The sequence below is a fragment of the Oncorhynchus tshawytscha genome, linkage group LG08 (assembly GCF_018296145.1).
Source record: "Oncorhynchus tshawytscha isolate Ot180627B linkage group LG08, Otsh_v2.0, whole genome shotgun sequence".
In the NCBI taxonomy this organism is placed as follows: Eukaryota; Metazoa; Chordata; class Actinopteri; order Salmoniformes; family Salmonidae; genus Oncorhynchus; species Oncorhynchus tshawytscha.
Genome location: NC_056436.1, coordinates 63,325,270 through 63,351,002, shown reverse-complemented (window position 1 = coordinate 63,351,002; position 25,733 = coordinate 63,325,270). Strand labels below are relative to the sequence as shown.

The following is a 25,733-nucleotide window of genomic DNA, read 5'->3' as shown; positions in this document are numbered from 1 at the left end:
ACATTTCAAGTACAATATAATTGCACAACCAACGTATGTTCATCAAATGTTGTAGGGGTGTTAAGCCTTTGATGGTTTTTCATTTAAATTCGACTCAATATCTCAAACACCTCAAACATCTGCACATGGGGCCGAGATGTCTCATATGCGCATGTCTGTCCGCAGGTGGTCGGATAGTAGCGTTAAATGCCCAAATCATCCCGCTCAGACTTTCCTCCTAATTAGTACAGTCTGAACCCATGTACCCCTATTAAAATCCAATTTAAATCGAATTCAATTCAATTAAGAGGGGGCCTCTAGTCCAAATGCGATCAGTACGACAAAGTGAGAGGGAGCATCTTTCGACACTAATTTCATTTCTACGCCAGCGGCAGCGGTTCATACTGAATTGAATCGCGTCTCTCGTCTCATCTCCGAGCCCTTTACCTCTGGAAAAGCTCAATAGTTAGATAACACTCAGGCAGCCAGTTTGCTAGACAATCGGCTTTCACACCATTCAAATTGATTGAGTCATGCAGTGAGTGCAGTGCCATTCAAAGCACCGCTAGGAAGGACATTGTGACCTAAAAGGTGATGTCATTGAATGCTGGTCTCATCATATGGATTTATGCAATCCAAAAGGAGACTGTCTGGAATATTTTAGCATTACCTGGAGCCAAATTAATATTTTTTTTAAATACAAAATTACAATATTGTTTTAGATAGACTGCCTTTGGTCATTCATTTGTGTGTATATTTATCTCTGAATAAGTCAAACATTCAGGTTAGTAAGTATAGCCTGAGTGGTATATCTGTATGGTAGAGTGAGCATGAAGTTGTTGTGCTGTGTTTATTTGGGATGTGGCCTCAGAGAGCCCCAGTGCCAGCCTGATTCACCCGGCCACCGGGCCACGCTACGCGCCCATACTACCCTTCCCTCTCCCAGTGCGGCTCCAGCTCTCCTCCACCGACCACTCTGCCTACAGCTGTGAAAGGCGCTGGCAACCTGCGAGAAAGCCGCTCAGCGGTGAGTCACACCGTTGTTAGGAGTGGATGGATATATAGCTGAGAGATTCTTCTTCACACTCCAAAGCCAGACTGAGGGGGTGGTGAACTGGGGAGATGGAGAGATACAACTGAAGAGAACAGAGATGGAACGGAAATTCCGTTAGGTTCGATGGGCCTAGAGGGAACTTTTCCTTTGTGCAGAGATGGACGTTTTGTGATTTATTTTTATTTTTTACACATCAACTGTCTTCCACTGTCCTGGAGATGAGACCGCGTGGGTCTCGTGTCAGTCCGTTCTCGTGAGTCTCAGAGGCATGCGAGTTGCAGAGCTCGTTTAGCAGATTCTCCCGGTGGTGCGCGCAAGATTTGTGTTTAAGGCAATTTGAGACAGTGATAAAAATAGGAGACTATTATCTTGTCAATTGCACACGCCGTCGGATTTACACCTGTCCTTTTCCAATTCACTCTGTTGTCTCCTCTCTAATTCTCTGTATATTAAGCTGTACACGGGCAGGTAACTGATCTCTCTTTCCCTATACCGCCCATCTGTCCCGCCGTTAATTGCGCGCAACAGAGCTGTGGGTTGTTTTATTTTCACTCAAGGGGCTCGAGATTAAGTTATCTCAATTCCTTCTCCGGAAGACTAACAGACATATGTATCGCCAGAACAAACACGTCATAATGCTCTTAAATGGATCCCTATCTCTGTCTCTCTCTATCCCATCTTTCGCTTGTCACCAACTCTTCCCCTTCCCCACTCAATTCAATTCAAGATGCTTTATTGGCATGGGAAAGATATGTTAACATTGTCAAAGCAAGTAAAGTAGATAATATACAAAAGTGAAATAAACAATAAAAATGAACAGTAAACATTACACTCACAGAAACAGTAAACATTCCATTTTCCCCTCACTCTCACCACCCCCTCTCTCTCCCCCTCCCAACTGCCTCACACTCCCCTCCTCAGAGCATCTATCCTCCCCCTCTCTCCTGTCTCACCTCTTCTTCCCCCTTCCAACCCCTCCCTCTTCTACCCCATCTCTCTGTGACATCCGCTGCTCCAGCTGGGAGAGCTGTGGCCGAGGGGCACCGGAACGTCTGAAGTGGAAACACAGGAGCTAATGTCTCCGCGGCTGCCTCTGCACTACACTGTCCCGTCTTCTATTAAAAAACACCCCGGAGAGAGAAAGGAAGCAGGAAGAGAGAGGGGGAGGGTGGGACAAGGAACAGGGGAGCAGGAGGATAGAGAACGGAGAGCGACTACCAGGCGAGCTCGACAGCAGATAAAGGGAGAACCCTATCATCTCTTTTTGGAAATAGAGGAGCATTTTTGAAAAGTGGAATATTAATTACCTTCTCACCATCCATTATGCAAGATGGCGGACATATTAATAAAACGCTCTCTATTAATACACAGTAATCGTCCCTGTTTAAAAGCCATCATTTCACTCTCTAAGCGTCTGTTATCTCATGTGGAAGACCGCCGTTTGTGAGTCAGATTTCCCACAAACGACTGGGACCGGGACTGACTGGGCTTGGGGAAGAGTCTGAATGAGTGTCTGGGCTGGAGCCTCTCTCTTTCTCTCTCTGAGAGTCTTTCTTTGTTATTGTCCGCTGCTGTCTCGTCTGGTGTGCTTAGGGCAAGGAGTGATGACCTCATATGTCCCGCCTCACCAGACGGAGTCCGAGCTCTGAGTCGCCTACTGTTCATCATGCAGACACACAGACAACATGGTTATTACACCGTGATTTTTTTAAACTGCAAAGTTAATACTTAGTGTTTAGGCCACCCAGTGAGACACATTACTTTTACATGACTATTGATGCCATATTTTGCTTTTAGAAAATACATTAAAGAAATTAGGAAAATACAAAAATATATATTTTTCTCTTTCGATCTTTCATTATTTTACACATGGAAATGCCTGCATGCTGTTGTGTAGGAAGACAGTAGTCACAGTGTCTGTGTTGCAAGGGGGATAGGGCAGAGTGATAAAGAATCTGCATCGACAGACCGAAAATGACAAAACATCCATTTCCTCAGAGAAAATGAGTTAGGTTATAGCAGGAGAGGCTGACAACCATGAAATAAATATAATAGAAGTGCTGATAATCTAGCTACAAAATCACAATTTTATATCAACATTTTATTCTCAGAATATCCACACCATCACGGAGAATTAAATAAAATGCTTGCTTTTCAGTACATAAGCGTTCGGCCAAATCACATATTGAAAAAAAGGGTTCCATAAAAAAAATGTGCTCAATGATGGAGATGATTCCATTATAACATTTTAAAATATTGATTTTGGCCTGTACTACTAAAGCACATAGAAACTCATTGAATAATACATTCATGTGGCAAACATTTAGTCAAAACATAAATCATAAGAAACAAGGTTTTGAAGTGTCTGTCCTAAGTCTAGGAGTCCGTCAGATGAAGGCCATAAAAATGGTCAAAGACACCCTAGTCATAGACTGTTCTCTCAGCTACCGCACGGCAAGCGGTACCGGAGCGCCAAGTCTAGGTCCAAAGGGCTTCTTAACAGCTTCTAACCTCAAGTCATAAGACTCCAACTTCAGACGAGTCTCCTGACACTTGTTTGTAGGTCAATCTGTTCGATGCTACAGACGTTTACGTGGGAAGACCGATTTTGGGGATGTCTCTGTCCCCGCAGATGCGGAAGTGCGACTGGCGGATGTGGTGGATTGAGACTCATCCCTTGCAAAAAAAAACATAAATCTATCTTAAACTGAAGGATTTTGATGGGGATTTTTTTTGTTATGTAACTGAGATTGACTCACCGGTGCGTCAATCGACTAGGGGATTACTTGATAGGTACAATATATTCCATGTTTTGAGGAACAGGTGGGAGAGAGATGTTTTTCAGGAACTAAACGTATTAGCATCTGGGCCACAGAGAGCGAGAGAAAATCAAAGGTGCGGTGGGGTTCTGTCTCAGTGCCAAGAGTACTGCAGCTTGCAGCCAGGACAGGATGAGAGAGAGAGGGAGACAGTAGTACTGGGACCTCTATTGGTGTAAGGGGGTACTGCAGAGACAGTGAACTCCATCTACTGACTGCCATCGCTAAGCTATGTCACTACTGAAACCCGATTGCAAGCTGCTGAGTGTGCTTGTGTGCCTGTGTGTGTGTGTGTGTGTGTGTGTGTGTGTGTGTGTGTGTGTGTCTCAAGCCGCAGATCGCCTCCTTTCCTCTCCTTCAGTGTCTGACAGTGTGACTGTGAAGGGCAGATTCAGGCCCCCTCCAGAGGAGAGAGATGGAAACAAAATATGCTGATGAGAGAATCTGTTTCCCAAGGACAACACCCTCACTCTGCAAGAGAGTATGTCTCTACCACAAAGCATTAGAAAATCACACAAGCCAGATCTCGCAGATTGATCACAACACTCTGAGGTAAAAATGATCAATCCTTAAGCACAAAATCAGACCTAACCACCAGACATCCTACAGTCCTTCAGAAAGTATTCATGCCCCTTGACTTCATCCACATTTTATTCGACATTGTGTTGTGTTACAGCCTGAATTTAAAATGGATTACATTTAGATTTTATGCCACAAATTATTTATTTTTTAAATCTGAAATGTCACAAGTCATTAAGTATTAAGCCCCTTTGTTATGGCAAGCCAAAATAAGTTCAGGAATAAGAATTCAGTCATGTCAGTATTCAACGTTAGGAGATGATGTAGAAACCAGCCACTATGGGCAACAGTGAGCACTGTGACCTTCAAGTAGGCTTTGGTTTTGCTAGGGCGTTGTGGACAGGGATGGCGGATGGGCGCGATAGGAGTAAACATCTGCCTCTGTTTTTATATATATATTTTGATGCCTATCCCAAACCTTAAAACACTAACCATTCTAATGCCTAACCTTACGATTTCTGAGTTCATGTCTGAAGACAGATTACATTTCCAAAGGCATCAGGAATCATCATCTCAGTGTCTAAAATCAAAGACTGTGTCAGTCAAATTTAAAACACCACCTAAAAGTACAGACACCCTCTTTCTCAAAAGGTGATGGAGAGTTGGAGGTAGACCAATGGAGACCAACGGAGACAAAATGTCTTCTCTCTCTCAAAGAAACCGAACAATGCAAACCTACAATCCATTCCGGTGTAGACTAAGATTGGATTAAGTGGTCCACTCACCAGATGGTATCCCATGCTACTGTGGGAACCTGTCTAGCAAGATAGTTCTAACTAAGGTTCAGTCACTGTTACATGTAATGGTGCTAGATTTACATCCAGAAGTCATAAATGGAGAAAATATTGCTTTAATAGCCTAGCCAAAGCGACACAAAGGAGTGCTACAACTAAGAACCATCTCAGCGCACCAGTAATAGACTTAGGCCACTATAATCCTCAAATTAATTATTCATTATCACTGTTGAATCTCTGAAGCTCTGAATTAGACTGGGTAGTAGACTTGTTATCGTCACTGTGAAATATGGATACAAGTATGAGCTCCAGATGTTGTAGGCCAGGAATGTCTGGGTCGCTAAATCAAATTCGTATTGTTGTTGCAGCGTTTTAGGATGCTCGCAATACATAACCTTGGAACGATACAGAGAAGTAACCAATCACTCTGAATTTTGACAACTTTGAAATGTGACGTTTGAGAAACATGGATGAACGTCTAGTTCTGACGTGAGACTGTGAGAGCTGGTTGTAAAAAAATTCCTTAACAAGTCACATAATAAGTTCCATAGACTCACTCTGTGTGCAATAACAGTGATTAACATTAATTGCACTTTGGATGGTGTATCAATACACCCAGTCACAACAAATATACAGGCGTCCTTCCTAACTCAATTGTCGGAGAGGAAGGAAACCACTCATGGATTTCCCCAAGAGATCAATGGTGACTTAAAACAGTTTCAGAGTTTAATGGCTGTGAAAGGAGAAAACTGAGGATGGATCAACAATATTATAGTTACTCCACAATACTAACCGAAATGACAAATTGAAAAGAAGGAAGCGTGTACTGAATACTATTTTTCCAAAACATGCATCTTGTTTGCAATAAGGCACAAAAGCAAAACAGCAAAACATGTGGCAAAGAAATTAACTTAATGTCCTGAATACAAAGTGTTTTGTTTGGGGTAAATCCAATAAAACACATCACTGAGTACCACTCTTCATATTTTCAAACATGGTGGTGCTGCATCACGTTATGGGCATGCTTGTTATCAGCAAGAACTAGGGAGTTTTTTAAGATGAAAATAAATGGAAAAGAGCTAAGCACAGGTAAAATCCTAAAGGAAAACCTGGTTCAGTCTGCTTCACAACAGACACCGTGAGACAAATTCACCTTTCAGCAGGACATTTGAGCTGTTCTTGCCAAAGTATGGACTTGGTCTTTTACCAAATAATGCTATCTTCTGTATACCCCGACATCTACCACAACACAAATTGATTGGCTCAATCGCATGAAGAAGGAAAGAAATTCCACAAATGTGCTCAAATAGACAGACCCGTGCTATACAGCAGACCAATCCAAACTCATCTCTCGGCAAATCCAGCCCAATCATTATCTCAGCCAATCATGGCTAGTGGGAAGGTTGCTGCCTTTTTCTCTGGCTAAACCAGCTAGGCTCGTAATTTAACAATTGTATTTGTATTTGTATTGACAGATGGCATACAAGTTTGGTATTAATAAGGTACATGAAAGTGCACAAGTTCGAGAACGCATTCCTGCCAAAAAAAAGCATTTAGATTTAAAAAAAAAAGAGTTAACATTCAAAATGGCTCTCTTGTTAAGTAGTGACCAGGGACATATGCCTAGTTTCCTGAAACAGGTCACAAATGTACTTTTAACAAGGCACAACTGTTAATTGAATTGCATTCCAGACAGTGGCGATTTTAGCATGTAGATCTTGGTGGGGCAAAAAAATAAATCAAATGTGGGATGTATGCGAGCAAAGCCACTACACAACACAACACTAAACAATACATGAATTGCACTATAGCAGTGATGAATGGAGTCCACAAACTGTTAGGGCCTAGATAAAGCTGTCCCAACAGCAGTCCCAACATCTGACCACTGCTAAACCTGGCTATCAGCGGAGCCTTGTCTGGCAGCGAAACAGTTCATTCAGCCTCATTTACTGCCTTTAAAAAAACATAGCTAATATGGCTGACTTGCTTAAACAAATGTGGTTTCTAATGACAATTGAGATGTACAAACTATGGCATAAGGGGACCACAAGTGGATAAGAGGCCAATTGTAATTTCGATTGAGAAACAGATGACTCACAAATCCTCAACTGGCAGCTTCATTAAATAGTACCCACAAAACACAAGTCTCAACGTCAACAATGAAGAGGCGACTCCGAGATGCTGGCCATCTAGGCAGAGTTCCTCTGTCCAGTGTCTGTATTCTTTTGCCCATCTTAATCTATATTTTTATTGGCCAGTCTGAGATATGGCATTTTCTTTGCAACTCTGCCTAGAAGGCCAGCATCCTGGAGTCGCCTCTTCACTGTTGACATTGAGACGGGTGTTTTGCGGGTACTATTTAATGAAGCTGCAGGATGAGGACTTGCGAGGCGTCTATTTCTCAAACTAGACACTCTAATGTACTTGTCCTCTTGCTCAGTTGTGCAACGGGGCCTCGCACACCTCTTCCTATTCTGGTTAGAACCAGTTTGCGCTGTTCTGTGAAGGGACTGTTACATAGCATTGGAAGGGATCTTCAGTTTCTTGGCAATTTCTCACATGGAATAGCCTTAATTTCTCAGAACAAGAATAGACTGACGAGTTTCAAAAGAAAGTTCTTTGTTTCTGGCCATTTTGAGCATGTAATCGAACCCACAAATGCTGATGCTCCAGATACTCAACTAGTCTAAAGAAGGACAGTTTTATTGCTTCTTTAAGCAGAACAACTGTTTTCAGCTGCGCTAACATAATTGCAAAAGGGTTTTCTAATGATCAATTAGCCTTTTAAAACGATAAACTTGGATTAGCTATCACAACATGCCATTGGAACACGAGTGATGTCTGTACGCCTATGTAGATACTACATAAAAAATCTGCCGTTCCGAGCTACAATAGTCATTTACAACATTAACGATGTCTACACTGTATTTATGATCAATTTAACGTTATTTTAATGGACAGAAAATGTGCTTTTCTTTCAAAAACAAGGACATTTCTAAGTGACCCCAAACATTTGAACGGAAGTGTATATTTTCTTTACATTGTTTGCAAACTGATATGTGACAAGAATTAATGCCAAAATAATATACAATACCGGTCAAAAGTTTTAGAACATCTACTCATTCAAGGATTTTCTTTATTCTTTTACTATTTTTTACATGGTAGAAAAGTAGTGAAGACATCAAAACTATGAAATAACACATATTGAATCACATAGTAACCAAAAAAAGTTTTAAACAAATCAAAATATATTTTACATTTTAGATTCTTCAAATAGCCACACTTTTCCTTGATGACAGCTTTGCACACTCTTGGCATTCTCTCAACCAGCCCACTCCTCCATACAGACCTTCTCCAGATCCTTCAGGTTTCGGGGCTGTCGCTGGGCAATACGGACTTTCAGCTCCCTCCAAAGATGTTCTATTGGGTTCAGGTCTGGAGACTGTCTAGGCCACTCCAGGACCTTGAGATGCTTCTTACGGAGTCACTCCTTAGTTGCCCTGGCTGTGTGTTTCGAGACGTTGTCATGCTGGAAGACCCAGCCACGACCCATCTTCAATGCTCTGACTGAGGGAAGGAGGTTGTTTGCCAAGATCTCGCGATACATGGCCCCATCCATCCTCCCCTCAATACGGTGCAGTCGTCCTGTCCCCTTTGCAGAAAAGCATCCCCAAAGAATGATGTTTCCACCTCCATGCTTCACAGTTGGGATGGTGTTCTTGGGGTTGTACTCATCCTTCTTCTTCTTCCAAACATGGCGAATGGAGTTTAGACCAAAAAGCTCTATTTTTGTCTCATCAGACCACATGACCTTCTCCCATTCCTCCTCTGGATCATCCAGATGGTCATTGGGAAACTTCAGACGGGCCTGGACATGCACTGGCTTGAGCAGGGGGACCTTGCGTGCGCTGCAGGATTTTAATCCATGACGGCGTAGTGTGTTACTAATGGTTATCTTTGAGACTGTGGTGCCAGCTCTCTTCAGGTCATTGACCACGTCCTGCCGTGTAGTTCTGGGCTGATCCCTCACCTTCCTCATGATCATTGACGCCCCACGAGGTGAGATCTTGCATGGAGCCCCAGACCGAGGGTGATTGACCGTCATCTTGAACTTCTTCCATTTTCTAATAATTGCGCCAACAGTTGTTGCCTTCTCACCAAGCTGCTTGCCTATTGTCCTGTAGCCCATCCCAGCCTTGTGCAGGTCTACAATTTTATCCCTGATGTCCTTACACAGCTCTCTGTCTTGGCCATTGTGGAGAGGTTGGAGTCTGTTAAATTGAGTGTGTGGACAGGTGTCTTTTATACAGGTAACGAGTTCAAACAGGTACAGTTAATACAGGTAATGAGTGGAGAACAGGAGGGCTTCTTAAAGCAACATTAACAGGTCTGTGAGAGTCGGAATTCTTACTGGTTGGTAGGTGATCAAATACCTATGGCATGCAATAAAATGCAAATTAATTACTTAAAAATCATACAATGTGATTTTCTGTATTTTTGTTTTAGATTCCGTCTCTCACAGTTGAAGTGTACGTATGATAAAAAAATTACCGACCTCTACATGCTTTGTAAGTAGGAAAACCTGCAAAATCGGCAGTGTATCAAACACTTGTTCTCCCCACTGTGTATATATATTTATTTTTTTGCAAAAAATGTGGGGCTTGAAGCCCCACCTGCCCTGAATGACGGGTCGCATCTGATTCCAGGTGACTACCTCATGAAGCTGGTTGAGAGAATGCCAAGAGTTTGCAAAGTTGTCATCAACGCACAGGGTGGCTACTTTGAGGAAAGTCAAATATAAATATATATTTGATTTGATTTGTTTTCTACATGATTCCATATGTGTTATTTCATAGATTTGATGTCTTCACTATTATTCAACAATGTAGAAAATAGTAAAAATAAAGAAAAACCCTGAAATTAGTAGGTGTGTCAAAACTTCTGACTGGTAATGTATGTAAACTTCTGTATTTCATTTTCAATAAATTTGCAAAAATGTCTAAACACTTTGGCGTTATGGGGTATTGTGTGTAGATAGGTGAGAAATAACATCTATTCAATCCTTTTTGAATTCAGGCTGGAACACAAGAAAAATGTGGAATAAGTCAAGGGGTATGAATACTTTCTGAAGGCACTGTATCTCCTATTAATACATCCAGAGCAGAAATATATATCTTCAACACCTCCCGGTACACTGAGATGAGATCAAAGACAACTATGCGGCAAAACTATTAACTGCATTGCATCATGTCTGATTAATAACATTCTACTAGTCTAGCAGCATCAGCAATTTAACTTTTAAAACCATGTATTATTAAAGACTACATATAATTCTAACAAGAATCTCCATCTAAAGACTCAGGAATCTAAGGCCCTACTCGAAAGTGTTGGGCAGGTTTACCCCTGTGTATTTAACTCATTAATAAATGCTTTAGAACCTCTTCATCTCAGATATCAAATCGTAGTTTCAATAGAGATGATGATTCCTTTCCCATGTATAAAGAATGAGGTGGAGAGACTTTTCTGGATTTGCTTGACTGTGCCTTCCCCAGTGTATCCTCCTTTCAGTGTAAAGGATTGGATGGAGAGACTGTTCTGGATACGCTTGGCTATGGCTTCCCCAGTGTATCCTCCTTTCAGTGCAAAGGGTTGGATGGAGAGACTGTTCTGGATGCGCTTCGCTATGGCTTCCCCAGTGTATCCTCCTTTCAGTGTAAAGGGCATGACAGAACTAAAAGCCATGTAAATCTCTCCCCTGGAGTCCTGTAAGGGTTAAACAGCACTTGGTCTGTCCCTGTTCTGCCTGAAAATAAATCAAACAGATTCATGTTGTGGTAAACAAAGCTATCTGAGACAGCAGGCAGCCACCGGTCCCCTCTATCACTCCACTCAGAACCCTGGCTTTGTGTCCATGCTGGGTGGATGGGGATGGATGTGGAAGAACCCTGTGGTTCTGAGCATGACAAAGCTAATCTAATGACTGCACAACAGCCTTACGCCATAAGGGCTGTGTGTGTGTGTGTGTGTGTGTGTGTGTGTAATTTGAGTGGGCCAGTGACACATCATACTACTGAAACCCACTCAGTACCAGTCAAAGGACAGGCTGACTGGCTTTATATAGCATTCACAGACAGACTGTCAGTGTACTGTATTTCCCTTTAGATCAACATCTAATACATTGTTTAGTAGACTACCTTGGGAATGAGTGTGTGTTCAGTCATTTTATCTGTGACCAATTCTCAACCCTTAGTATGTCCGCTTACCTGGGAAACACATATTTAATTGTTTTCTTCCTCCTCATCCTGACTGCCTCTCCTTGACCCTCTTTTACATGATATTTTACATGATCTCACACTCCCTGGTCAAACCTGTACCCGTATTGCTGTCTTCCTCTCCCTCCCTCCCTCTCAATCCCTTTCCTCTCTCGATTCTCTCACTATGATTTTCTTCCTTTCCACTCTCTCTTTGTCCATCTTTGAATGTGATAAATGAGAGGATGGCCTAGTGGGGGTGGATGCACATTTGCAGCTCTCTCTCTCTCTCTCTCTGAGAAACAGACTGGTGCACTATCAGTAATGAGGATCATCTCCATGGCAACCTCCATGGCAACCTCAGCTGAGCTCCCATCCCCTTGCCAAAACCCACACCCAGGAGGGAGGAAAACAGGAAGTGATGTTTTAACACACGTCCATGAAACAAAACCAGGACAAGGAGTCGACTGTCTGGAGGGGCCCAATTATCATTAGCCCAATCACATTGACCACGATGCAATCAACATCTGAGCCAGATCTCTGGGGGTAAGGGTGGGGTGAGGAGAACAATTCTAAGTCATGTTTTCGGGTCACAATAGTTGATCCCATCTGGATGGTTACTGAACCTAAATGACTTACAGTAGGTGAATTATGGCCCTGCTGTGTAGAAATACCATCCAGTTCAGATGTGAAGCACTTAGCTGGCTACCTCATCCAGGATAATGTCCTTAGATAATCAATAATGTAATGCTTTTTGCAACACTGGGGCCAGCAGAGCAGAGGAAGAGGCTTTAAGCCAACACACAGTCACTGCAATACACATATTAATAAAGAACTGACACACAGCTAAATACATGACTACATACACTGTTGCTATTACAAAAGAAGAAACACACCACATATGCTGCAATACTCTGAAATACAAATAATATCTATTGCTATGAAGCAGAACACACACACTCACACATACTCAGAGAACACACTGACAAACACACACCCACCCACACACAGAAGTAGAGGTGATCTGAGGGATATGAATAAGCCCCTCGACCTCATTCCCCTAGCCCTTTGTCCCGCCTCCCCTGTTTAGCTGTGATTGACAGCTGGATTCTTGCCGGTGCTGTCAGCCCCGCCCAGCCCAGGGTGTACCTCGCTGAGATGCCAGGGCTCCGAGAGATCCCTGCTGCTGCAGCACAGAACGGAAAATTACCAGCGCCTCCCCCTCCTGTTCTGTCTCTCTCTCCCTCCCTAGTCACTCTCCCTCTCTCTGACACACACAGTGAGCAGCAGTCTACAGAGTGCATACTGAACCACTCAAAAGCAAAGAGAGAGCTCCAGGCATTATTACTGGAACCATGCTGGAGCCATGCTGGAACCATGCTGGAACCATGCTGGAGCCATGCTGGAGCCATACTGGAGCCATGCTGGAGCCATGCTGGGGCCATGCTGGAGCCATACTGGAGCCATGCTGGAGCCATGCTGGAGCCATACTGGAGCCATGCTGGGCCCAAACGTATCAGAGAGAGAGATAGCATGGCAATATAGAGAATCTGTTATTTATTACTCTCAGACACCTAGTGATCTTCCTAACACACCCTGACCCACTTCCACATGCACAGCACTGCAACATTCAGAACCCCTGCGTGATCATAGAGAGCCCCAAAGCACATGGAGAAGACTAAAATATGAGCCAACCAAAAGATCATACCGTGGCTCTGAGCTTGTATTTTACGTAGTTGTTTATACTGACCCACCACTCACTAAAATGAGGTCAGTGCATTATCAAATAGTATGAAATAATGTATTAACAAACAGGATACATCATAGTGCTTAATGTGAGGCAGTGCCTAAGGGCACACAATATTAACAAAACCACTTGAATGCCACTGGTTACAAACAAGCACCACTTTAAATGGCAAAAAGAAAGCTAAATCCACACATTTAGATAGCGTTTGCAGTTGATATACACAGTTTGTGGTCAAATAAAAGGGTCTGAGCAGCTTACATGCTGAGCGGATCAAGCCGCCCTGACATACTTAGTGTATGTTAATGAAAATGGGGAGAATCCTGTTTACAGCGTGCTGAGGCAGATAGTGCACATGTCTGGGGAGAGGGATGATATTTCACCATTCCTCCTCTCAGCTGCTACCCACACACTTCCACAGATACAGATACACATACACACACACTTCCACAGATAAACACACACACTCCCACAGATACACACACACACACTCCCACAGATACACACACTCCCACAATACACACACACACACTTCCACAGATACACACACACACACACACACTCCCACAGATACACACACAGTTCCACAGATACACACACACACTCCCACAGATACAGATACACACACACACACACACACACACACTTCCACAGATAAACACACACACTCCCACAGATACACACACACACACTCCCACAGATACACACACTCCCACAATACACACACACACTTCCACAGATACACACACACACACTCCCACAGATACACACACAGTTCCACAGATACACACACACTCCCACAGATACAGATACAGATACACACACACACACACACACACTTCCACAGATAAACACACACACTCCCACAGATACACACACACACTCCCACAGATACACACACTCCCACAATACACACACACACACTTCCACAGATACACACACTCCCACAGATACACACACAGTTCCACAGATACACACACACTCCCACAGATACAGATACACACAATCCCACAATACACACACACTTCCACAGAAACACACACACTCCCACAATACACACACACACACTCCCACAAATACACACACACACTTCCACAGATACAGACACACACTCCCACAATACACACACATACTTCCACAGATACAGATACACACACAATCCCACAATACACACACACACTCCTACAGATACACACACACACACACTCCCACAGATACACACACATACACACTCCCACAATACACACATACACACTCCCACAATACACGCGCACACACTCCCACAATACACGCACACACACTCCCACAATACACAAACATACTACCACAGATACAGATAAACTCACACAAATACACACACACTCCCACACATCCAGATACACACACTCCCACAGATACAGATACACACGGACACACACACACACACACAGATACAAACAGATTCACACACACACTAAGAATACAAGGCCGATGGACTAAAAGGGGGAGGGGAGAGGGAAGGAGGGGGTGGGGAGAGATAGATATACTGTACATTGAAATTGAGGGAAATACTGTGAGACTGATGGAAAGCAACATGATACGTAAAAAAAGATACACAGAGATGGACTGACAGAAAGATAGACAGAGAAAGAAAGAGAGATGGACTGACAGAAAGATAGACAGAGAAAGAAAGAGAGATGGACTGACAGAAAGATAGACAGAGAAAGAAAGAGAGATGGACTGACAGAAAGATAGACGGAGAAAGAAAGAGAGATGGACTGACAGAAAGATAGACAGAGAAAGAAAGAGAGATGGACTGACAGAAAGATAGACAGAGAAAGAAAGAGAGATGGACTGACAGAAAGATAGACAGAGAAAGAAAGAGAGATGGACTGACAGAAAGATAGACGGAGAAAGAAAGAGAGATGGACTGACAGAAAGATAGACAGAGAAAGAAAGAGAGATGGACAGAGATGGACTGACAGAAAGATAGACAGAGAAAGAAAGAGAGATGGACTGACAGAAAGATAGACAGAGAAAGAAAGAGAGATGGACAGAGATGGACTGACAGAAAGATAGACAGAGAAAGAAAGAGAGATGGACAGAGATGGACTGACAGAAAGATAGACAGAGAAAGAAAGAGAGATGGACTGACAGAAAGATAGACAGAGAAAGAAAGAGAGATGGACTGACAGAAAGATAGACAGAGAAAGAAAGAGAGATGGACTGAGATGGACTGACAGAAAGATAGACAGAGAAAGAAAGAGAGATGGACTGACAGAAAGATAGACAGAGAAAGAAAGAGAGATGGACTGACAGAAAGATAGACAGAGAAAGAAAGAGAGATGGACTGACAGAAAGATAGACAGAGAAAGAAAGAGAGATGGATACAGATGGACTGACAGAAAGATAGACAGAGAAAGAAGAGAGAGATGGATACAGATGGACTGACAGAAAGATGGACAGAGAAAGAAAGATAGATGGACAGAGATGGACTGACCGAAAGATAGACAGAGAAAGAAAGAGAGATGGACTGACAGAAAGATAGACAGAGAATGAAAGAGAGATGGATACAGATGGACTGACAGAAAGATAGACAGAGAAAGAAAGAGATATGGATACAGATGGACTGACAGAAAGATAGATGGAGAAAGAAAGAGAGATGGACTGACAGAAAGATAGACGGAGAAAGAAAGAGAGATGGACTGACAGAAAGATAGACAGAGAAAGAAAGAGAGATGGACTGACAGAAAGATAGACGGAGAAAGAAAGAGATGGATACAGATGGACTGACAGAAAGATAGACAGAGAAAGAAAGAGAGATGGACAGAGATGGACTGACAGAAAGATAGACAGAGAAAGAAAGAGAGATGGATACAGATGGACTGACAGAAAGATAGACAGAGAAAGAAAGAGAGATGGATACAGATGGACTGACAGAAAGATGGACAGAGAAAGAAAGATAGATGGACAGAGATGGACTGACCGAAAGATAGACAGAGAAAGAAAGAGAGATGGACACAGATGGACTGACAGAAAGATAGACAGAGAAAGAAAGAGAGATGGATACAGATGGACTGACAGAAAGATGGACAGAGAAAGAAAGAGAGATGGATACAGATGGACTGACAGAAAGATGGATAGAGAAAGAAAGATGGACTGAGATGGGACAGAAAGATGAGATGGACTGACAGAAAGATAGACAGAGAAAGAAAGAGAGATGGACACAGATGGACTGACAGAAAGATAGACAGAGAAAGAAAGAGATATGGATACAGATGGACTGACAGAAAGATAGACGGAGAAAGAAAGAGAGATGGACTGAGATGGACTGACAGAAAGATAGACAGAGAAAGAAAGAGAGATGGACAGAGATGGACTGACAGAAAGATAGACGGAGAAAGAAAGAGAGATGGATACAGATGGACTGACAGAAAGATAGACAGAGAAAGAAAGAGAGATGGACAGAGATGGACTGACAGAAAGATAGACAGAGAAAGAAAGAGAGATGGATACAGATGGACTGACAGAAAGATAGACAGAGAAAGAAAGAGAGATGGACACAGATGGACTGACAGAAAGATAGACAGAGAAAGAAAGAGAGATGGACACAGATGGACTGACAGAAAGATAGATAGAGAAAGAAAGAGAGATGGACACAGATGGACTGACAGAAAGATAGACAGAGAAAGAAAGAGAGATGGACTGAGATGGACTGACAGAAAGATAGATAGAGAAAGAAAGAGAGATGGACTGACAGAAAGATAGACGGAGAAAGAAAGAGAGATGGACTGACAGAAAGATAGACAGAGAAAGAAAGAGAGATGGACTGACAGAAAGATAGACAGAGAAAGAAAGAGAGATGGACTGACAGAAAGATAGACAGAGAAAGAAAGAGAGATGGACTGACAGAAAGATAGACAGAGAAAGAAAGAGAGATGGACTGACAGAAAGATAGACAGAGAAAGAAAGAGAGATGGACTGACAGAAAGATAGATAGAGAAAGAAAGAGAGATGGACACAGATGGACTGACAGAAAGATAGACAGAGAAAGAAAGAGAGATGGACAGAGATGGACTGACAGAAAGGAGGAGGGGAAAGATAGAGAAACAGTGAGAATGGAGGAAATTAAAAATAGGAATGAGACAAGGTAACGTAGAGCGAAATACAAATCAAATCAACCTTCATTTGTCACATGTGCTGACAAGGGTAGACCTTACCGTGAAATGCTTACTTACATGCCCTTAACCAACAGGGTAGACCTTACCGTGAAATGCTTACTTACATGCCCTTAACCAACAGTGTAGACCTTACCGTGAAATGCTTACTTACATGCCCTTAACCAACAGTGTAGACCTTACCGTGAAATGCTTACTTACATGCCCTTAACCAACAGGGTAGACCTTACCGTGAAATGCTTACTTACATGCCCTTAACCAACAGTGTAGACCTTACCGTGAAATGCTTACTTACATGCCCTTAACCAACAGTGTAGATACCGTGAAATGCTTACTTACATGCCCTTAACCAACAGTGTAGACTTAGAAATGCTTACTTACATGCCCTTAACCAACAGTGTAGACCTGACCGTGAAATGATACATGCCCTTAACCAACAGTGTAGATGGACGTGAAATGGACTTACATGCCCTTAACCAACAGTGTAGAGATGGACTGTGAAATGCTTACTTACATGCCCTTAACCAACAGTGTAGACCAGATTACCGTGAAATGCTTAGATTACATGCCCTTAACCAACAGTGTAGACCTTAGAGATGGAAATGCTTACTGACATGCCCTTAACCAACAGTGTAGATTACCGTGAAATGCTTACTTACATGCCCTTAACCAACAGTGTAGACCTTACCGTGAAATGACTTACATGCCCTTAACCAACAGTGTAGAGATTACCGTGAAATGCTTACTTACATGGAATTAACCAACAGTGTAGACCTTACCGTGAAATGCTTAAATACAAACCAACAGTGTAGACCTTCGTGAAATTTGTTACATGCCCTAACCAACAGTGTAGACCTTACCGTGAAATGCTTACTTACATGCCCTTAACCAACAGTGTAGACCTTACCGTGAAATGCTTACTTACATGCCCTTAACCAACAGGGTAGACCTTACCGTGAAATGCTTACTTACATGCCCTTAACCAACAGTGTAGACCTTACCGTGAAATGCTTACTTACATGCCCTTAACCAACAGTGTAGACCTTACCGTGAAATGCTTACTTACATGCCCTTAACCAACAGTGCAGTTCAAGAAGAGTTAAGAAAATATTTAAACAAATAGACTAAAGTAAAAAATTCTAATAAAAAGTAACACAACAAGAATAACAATAACGAGACTATATACAAGGGGTACCAGTACCGAGTCAGTGTGCGAGGGTACAGGTTAGTTGAGGTAATTTGTACATGTAGGTAGGGGTGAAGTGACTACGTATAGATAATAAACAAGGAGAAGCAGCGGTGTACAAAAGGGAGGGGGGGTTTAGTGTAAATAGTCTGGTGGCCATTTTATTAATTGTTCAGCAGTATTATGGCTTGGGGATAGAAGCTGTTGAGGAGCCTTTTGGTCCTAGACTTGGCTCTCCGGTACCGCTTGCCGTGCGATAGCAGAGAAAACAGTCTATACTGGGTGACTGGAGTCTCTGACAATTGTTTGGGATTTCCTCTGACACTGCCTATTATATTGGTCCTGGATGGCAGGAAGTTTGGCTCCTTACACGGTCAGATACCGAGCAGTTGCCATACCAGGCGGTGACGCAACCGGCCAGGATGCTCTCGATGGTGTAGCTGTAGAAACTTTTGAGGATCTGGGGATCCATGCCAAATCTTTTCAGTCTCCTAAGGGGGAAGATGTTTTGTTGTGCCCTCTTCACGACTGTCTTGGTATGTTTGGACCATGCTAGTTTGTTGGTGATGTGGACACAAAGGAACTTGAAACTCTCAACCCGCTCCACTACAGCCCCGTCTGTGTTAATGGGGGCCTGTTCGGCTCGCATTTTCCTGTAGTCCACGATCAGCTCCTTTGTCTTGCTCACATTGAGGGAGAGGTGATTGTCCTGGCACCACACTGCCAGTTCTCTGACCTCCTCCCTACCAGGTTGTTTCATCGTTGTCGGTAATCAAACCTAGCACTGTTGTGTCGTCAGCAAACTTGAATTTACCTTTATTTAACTAGGCAAGTCAGTTAAGAACAAATTCTTATTTCCAATGACGGCCTAGGAACAGTGGGTTAACTGCCTGTTCAGGGGCAGAACGACAGATCGACAGATCTGACACAGCATTCTCACATAGGTGTTCCTTTTGTCCAGGTGGGAAACGGCAGTGTGGAGTGCAATTGAGATTGCGTAATCTGTGGATCTGTTGGGACGGTATGCGAATTGGGGTGGGTCAAGGGTGTCCGGGAGGATGCTGTTGATGTGAGCCATGAGAGCCACGTGAGTGCTACAGGCAGTAATCATTTAGGCAGGTTACTTTTGCTTTCTTGAGCACAGGGACTATGTTTGTCTGCTTGAAACATGTAAGTATTACAGACACGGTCAGGGAAAGATTGAAATGTCAGTAAGGACACTTGACAGTTGATCTGCGCATGCTTTTAGTACACATCCTAGTAATCTATCTGGCCCAGCGGCTTTGTGAATGTTGACCTGTTTAAAGGTTTTGTTCACATCAGCTACCGAGATCGTTATCATACAACTGTGAGAGACGTAATCTAAAACAAAAATCCAGAAAATCACATTGTATGATTTTTAAGTAATTAATTTGCATTTTATTGCATGGCATAAGTGTTTGATCACCTACCAACCAGTAAGAATTCTGGCTCTCACAGACATATTAGTTTTTCTTTAAGAAGCCCTCCTGTTCTCCACTCATTACCTGTATTAACTGCACCTGTTTGAATTTGTTACCTGTATAAAAGACACCTGTCCACACACTCAATCAAACAGAATCTATCCTCTCCACAATGGCCAAGACCAGAGAGCTGTGTAAGGACATCGGGGAGAAAATTGTAGACCTGCACAAGGCTGGGATGGGCTACAGGACAATAGGCAAGCAGCTTGGTGAGAAGGCAACAACTGTTGGCGCAATTATTAGAAAATGGAAGAAGTTCAAGATGATGGTCAATCACCCACAGTCTCGGGCTCCATGCAAGATCTAACCTCGTGGGGCATCAATGATCATGAGGAAGGTGAGGGATCAGCCCAAGTCTACACGGCAGGACCTGGTCAATGACCTGAACAGAGCTAGGACCACAGTCTCAAAGAAAACCATTAGTAACACACTACGCCGTCATGGATTAAAATCCTGCAGCGCACGCAAGGTCCCCCTGATCAAGCCAGCGCATGTCCAGGCCCGTCTGAAGTTTGCCAATGACCATCTGGATGATCCAGAGGAGGAATGGGAGAATGGAAGGTCATGTGGTCTGATGAGACAAAAATAGAGCTTTTTGGTCTAAACTCCACTCGCCGTGTTTGGAAGAAGAAGAAGGATGAGTACAACCCCAAGAACACCATCCCAACTGTGAAGCATGGAGGTGGAAACATCATTCTTTGGGGATGCTTTTCTGCAAAGGGGACAGGACGACTGCACCGTATTGAGGGGAGGATGGATGGGGCCATGTCTCACAAGATCTTGGCCAACAACCTCCTTCCCTCAGTCAGAGCATTGAAGATGGGTCGTGGCTGGGTCTTCCAGCATGACAACGACCCGAAACACACAGCCAGGGCAACTAAGGAGTGGCTCCGTAAGAAGCATCTCAAGGTCCTGGAGTGGCCTAGCCAGTCTCCAGACCTGAACCCAATAGAACATCTTTGGAGGGAGCAGAAAGTCCGTATTGCCAAGCGACAGCCCCGAAACCTGAAGGATCTGGAAAAGGTCTGTATGGAGGAGTGGGCCAAAATCCCTCCTGCAGTGTGTGCAAACCTGGTCAAGAACTACAGGACACGTATGATCTCTGTAATTGCAAACAAAGGTTTCTGTACCAAATATTAAGTTCTGCTTTTCTGATGTATCAAATACTAATGTCATGCAATAAAATGCTAATTAATTACTTAAAAATCATACAATGTGATTTTCTGAATTTTTGTTTTAGATTCCGTCTCTCACAGTTGAAGTGTACCTATGATAAAAATTACAGACATCTACATGCTTTGTAAGTAGGAAAACCTGCAAAATCGGCAGTGTATCAAATACTTGTTCAACCCACTGTAAATGCCAACTCTCTTGGTAGATAGTGTGGTCTACAGCTTATCATACAGTACTCTACCTCAGGCGAGCAATACCTCGAGACTTCTTTAATATTAGACATCACGCACCAGCTGTTATTGACAAATAGACACACACCCACACCTCGTAAGACGTAGCTTCTCTGTTCTGCCGGTACACTGAAAATTCCGCCAGCTCTATATTATACGTGTCATCGTTTAGCCACGTCTCAGTGAAACTTAAGATATTACCGTTTTTAATGTCCTGTTGGAAGGATAATCTTAATCGTAGGTCGTCCATTTTATTTTCCAATTATTACACATTAGAAAGAAGAGCGAACGGCACTGGGAGTTTACTCGCTCGCCTACGGATTCTCAGGAGGCATTCCGATCTGCGGCCCCTTTTCCTGTGTCTTTTCTTCAAGCAAATTATGGGGATCTGGGCCTGTTCCACTGAATGCAGTATATCCTTTTCGTCGGACTCGTTAAAGGAAAACGTTTTTTCCAGTCCACGGTGAATAATCGCTGTTTTGATGTCCAGAAGTTATTTTTGGTCACAAGAGACGGTAGCAACAAGATTATGTACAAAATAACTTTTAAAATATGTTACACAAAACGCAAAAAAACTGGTTGCGAGAATGTAAAAAGTTAGCCGTGTTCTTCGGCGCCATCTTTTCAAGGGAGAGCGATAGAGAGACAGGGTAAGGGCAGAGGGATAGAGAGAAGTTGATGTTAAAAGTTGGGAACCCAAGAGAAAAACAGAGACCATGAGATTGAGAGAAAGGCACAGTGAGTCAGGGAAATGTAGGAAGAAGGGGAGAGAAAGAGGGATATATATATATATATATATATTTCTTTTTTTAAAGGTTAGAAAATGAAAGCGAATGATTACTCATGCACTCAAAAGTGAAAGTAAGGATTGTTACAGCAGACATCTTGCAAGGCGTGGGAACAGCATACATAAGGGCAGAGAGACAGGCTTCTTCTGTCATCCACATACCTCCTGGGGACTCAGAGAGATAGACAGACCCCTGACTGTGCCAGGCCAGCTCACTCCCACACAGAAACACATACTCCACCATAAAAATGATGGTCTGTTTGTTTCAATTGCTATATCAGTTAACCTGGGTGGTGTTTGTGAAAGATTCAACAACATGCAATCATGATCTATCAATCGACCTTGTGAATGCAAGGGATTGCCTTACTGACTGACAGAGGAGCATATTTTCAATGTTCAGAGAGGGAGTGATGGACTCAGAAGAAGGTACTGAGTAGTAGCATTCCGAACATGGGGATAGGCATTGACATGATATAATTACAAAAAAACAACAAACCTACATCCTGTGAAAGTATTGGTTCCACAATGATGACAACCAATAATCCATCAAAAAAAACAAACAGCTGACATTCTGATTCTGCTTTCATTACAAAGTTCACAATTTGCCCTTTCCAATCAGTCTACAACTCTATCCGTGGTAAAAAAAAAAAAGATATATATATATATATATGTATACATATTCATTGCAATAGAATCAATACAAAAGTAGCTTGCAACTAGTTTCCACTAGCGTCATGAAGAGCCATTCATATCTCACAGAGGAATAAACACTTAGCGCGAATATTTAGTTCTGAAAGGTTAGCGCGCCTTCAGCACATTGGAGAGCAACACTGGATCTATTTACCTAGGAGGCCATACGGACAGTGCAAAACAAAGCCAATGTGACAACTCTCGAGGGGTGGGCTGATTTCCGGAAAAGAGGCATTTCTAAAACCATAATCTTGACTGCATCACGTTAAAATGAGCAATACAGTTTCAATTTAATAGAAAATAGGCTCGTTTATGTATATAGATCTTACCTTATCTTTATTAGGAAGCGTTTGTGTTCTGTTAAACGTGTCATTTCCATTAATACTGATCAGTTCTGCATCTGCAGGTGGATACGGAGCGGGGAAAACCACTACGTCATTCTTCAGTGTGTCTGAGCTGAAACACACGTCATACTGCTGAGTAGATTTAGAGTAAGACCAGCTTCCGTCAGGGTGTGTGGTGATCACTGGGGCACTGTACCTTCTGAAACTGTCGTCTGTCCTGTGGCATTCTACAGCTATTAAACTGATGAGGCTCAGTAAAAATATCACTGACACCGAGGCAATGGCGATCAACAAATACAGGTTTAAATCAGAGAAGTTTTCCTCCTTTCTCGGCACATTTCTGAATTGAGTCTGGATTTCACCTGTACTTTCAATCACCACTACATCAATAGATACAGTCGCTGACAGTGAGGGTTCTCCGTTATCAGAAACCAACACGACCAACGGGTGAGTTTTCAGGTCATTGTCACTCATTCTCCTCTTAGTCCTTAGTTCCCCGGTGCTGGTTCCGATTCGGAAGAGGTTGGTTCCCTTGGGCTCAGAGATGTGATAAGAAAGCAGCGCATTGTAGCCAGAGTCGGCGTCTACAGCCCTAATCTTGGCCACAAAGTAGCCCGCTTCAGCAGAATAGGGAACGTTCTCAGTGTTAACGGAGCCGTGTTCAGAATAGGGCGCGAGAATCCCAGGACTGTTGTCATTCTCATCCAGGATAAAAACGTTCACAGTTACGTTGCTGCTGAGTGGAGGAACACCAGAGTCTGTGGCCTGAACTTTGAACTGGAAAGTTTTGATCTCCTCATAGTTAAAAGACTGCAGACTCACTATATCTCCAGTATCCGAGTTTATATTTACAGATGATGATATTGAAACACTTTTATCTAATAACGAATACGTCATCTTTGCATTTTCATCTGAATCTGGGTCAAAAGCAGACATCGTGTAAATGACGTCTCCTGTAGGACTGTTCTCTTTCACATAAACATTCACCACGGGTTCTGAGAATAGAGGAGCGTTGTCATTCACATCAGAAACGTGGACTGTAATAACGCTGGTGCTGGAGAGAGGCGGGGTCCCTTCATCCGTAGCTGTGATGGTGACATTATACTGAGAAGCGCTCTCTCTGTCAAGAGGTCCATCAACCACTAAGGAATAATGATTCTTGTATGAGTTGTTTATCGTGAATGGCACAGAGCCTAGTATTTTAACCTGTATAGCGCCATTTGTGCCTGCGTCATTGTCTTTCGCAGTTATCAGACCAACCGTTGTCCCTAATGACGCATCCTCTTTCACTACGTTAACTAAAGAAGTGATAAATATCTCTGGTGTATTGTCATTCACGTCAGTTATTTCAACCAGGACTTTGCAGTGAGATGCTCTAGGATTCTGTCCCCTGTCTTGAGCTTGGACACGTATTTCAACAGCATTGTTTTTTTCGTGATCCAACTCGCTTTTAACCGTTATTTCACCGGTAGCTGCATTAATGGCAAATGCGGCAATGTTATTGTCACTGTTTTGGTTAATGAAAATATAAACAATTTCCCCATTCAGATCTTCATCTGCGTCACTCGCTTGAACCGTGATGACGGATGCACCTATAGGCGTATTCTCAGAAATACGAGCTTTATAAAGTGGCTTTTTAAAAATGGGTATATTATCGTTAACGTCTTTCACATTTACAATGATAAGCGATGTCCCTGATCTAGGGGGTTTTCCTCCATCTATAGCGGTCAGTGTGAGCTGGATAACGGGCTGTTTCTCTCGGTCTAAAGCTTTCTGCAGAACTAACTCAGCAGACACACTCTGCTCTCCACCGTTCTGTACATCCAGGGAGAAGTGTTCATTCGGGCTCAGCTTGTAGCTGTTTACTGAGTTAGCCCCTACATCCATGTCGTAGGCGCTTTCCAAAGGAAATCTCTCCCCTGGAAATGCAGATTCAGATACATTCAAATATGTTTTAGAGGACCTAAACGAGGGTGAGTTGTCATTTATATCCAAAACATTCACTTCAAATCTGTATAGATTCAATGGCAAATTCACAATGGCTTCCAGTTCTAACGAACACTTCGTGCTCCGAGCACAGAGGTCGTCTCTGTCTATTCTCTCTCTCACGGACAGAATTCCGTTTTTTTTATTTACATCAAAATACCTCTGATTGGGTCCGGATATCTTAAACCCACGATATTCAAGTTGCTGCACGTCTAGATGCAAATCCTTCGCCAAATGTCCAACAACAGTGCCCTGGTTAGATTCCTCCGATATGGAATAGACGATCTGTGCTGAAGCGATACTCCAAAGATGACATAACGGGAGGAGATAGTACATCCGCGAAGGAAACATAACCCATTTGTGAGTCATTGTGTCGGTATTCCGTTAACGAAACATTATGTGAAGAACAGAGGCTATCACCCGCATAGATGCGTAAACCAAAACAGAATCAGACGAGTGCCACGATGTTCTGCTGCTCACCCGAACAAAGCCTTTTTCCCCTCCAACAACGACCAATG

At 42.9% G+C, this 25,733-nt stretch overlaps 1 protein-coding gene across 14 annotated transcripts in view; it reads right to left on the bottom strand.

Annotated features, from left to right (window-relative positions):
- LOC112256118 (protocadherin alpha-C2) overlaps positions 1–25,733 on the bottom strand; it is a 198,456-nt gene that overhangs the window by 51,990 nt on the left and 120,733 nt on the right. Inside the window, exon 1 of one of the 14 annotated variants that reach the window (XM_042325777.1) lies at positions 23,215–25,682. The exons of the other annotated variants lie outside the window; for them this stretch is intronic. Within the exon in view, the coding sequence (XP_042181711.1) occupies positions 23,215–25,584 (2,370 nt within the window). The 5' untranslated portion in view covers positions 25,585–25,682. Of the gene's footprint in view, positions 1–23,214; positions 25,683–25,733 lie in introns of those variants that run through there. 14 annotated transcript variants of the gene reach the window in all.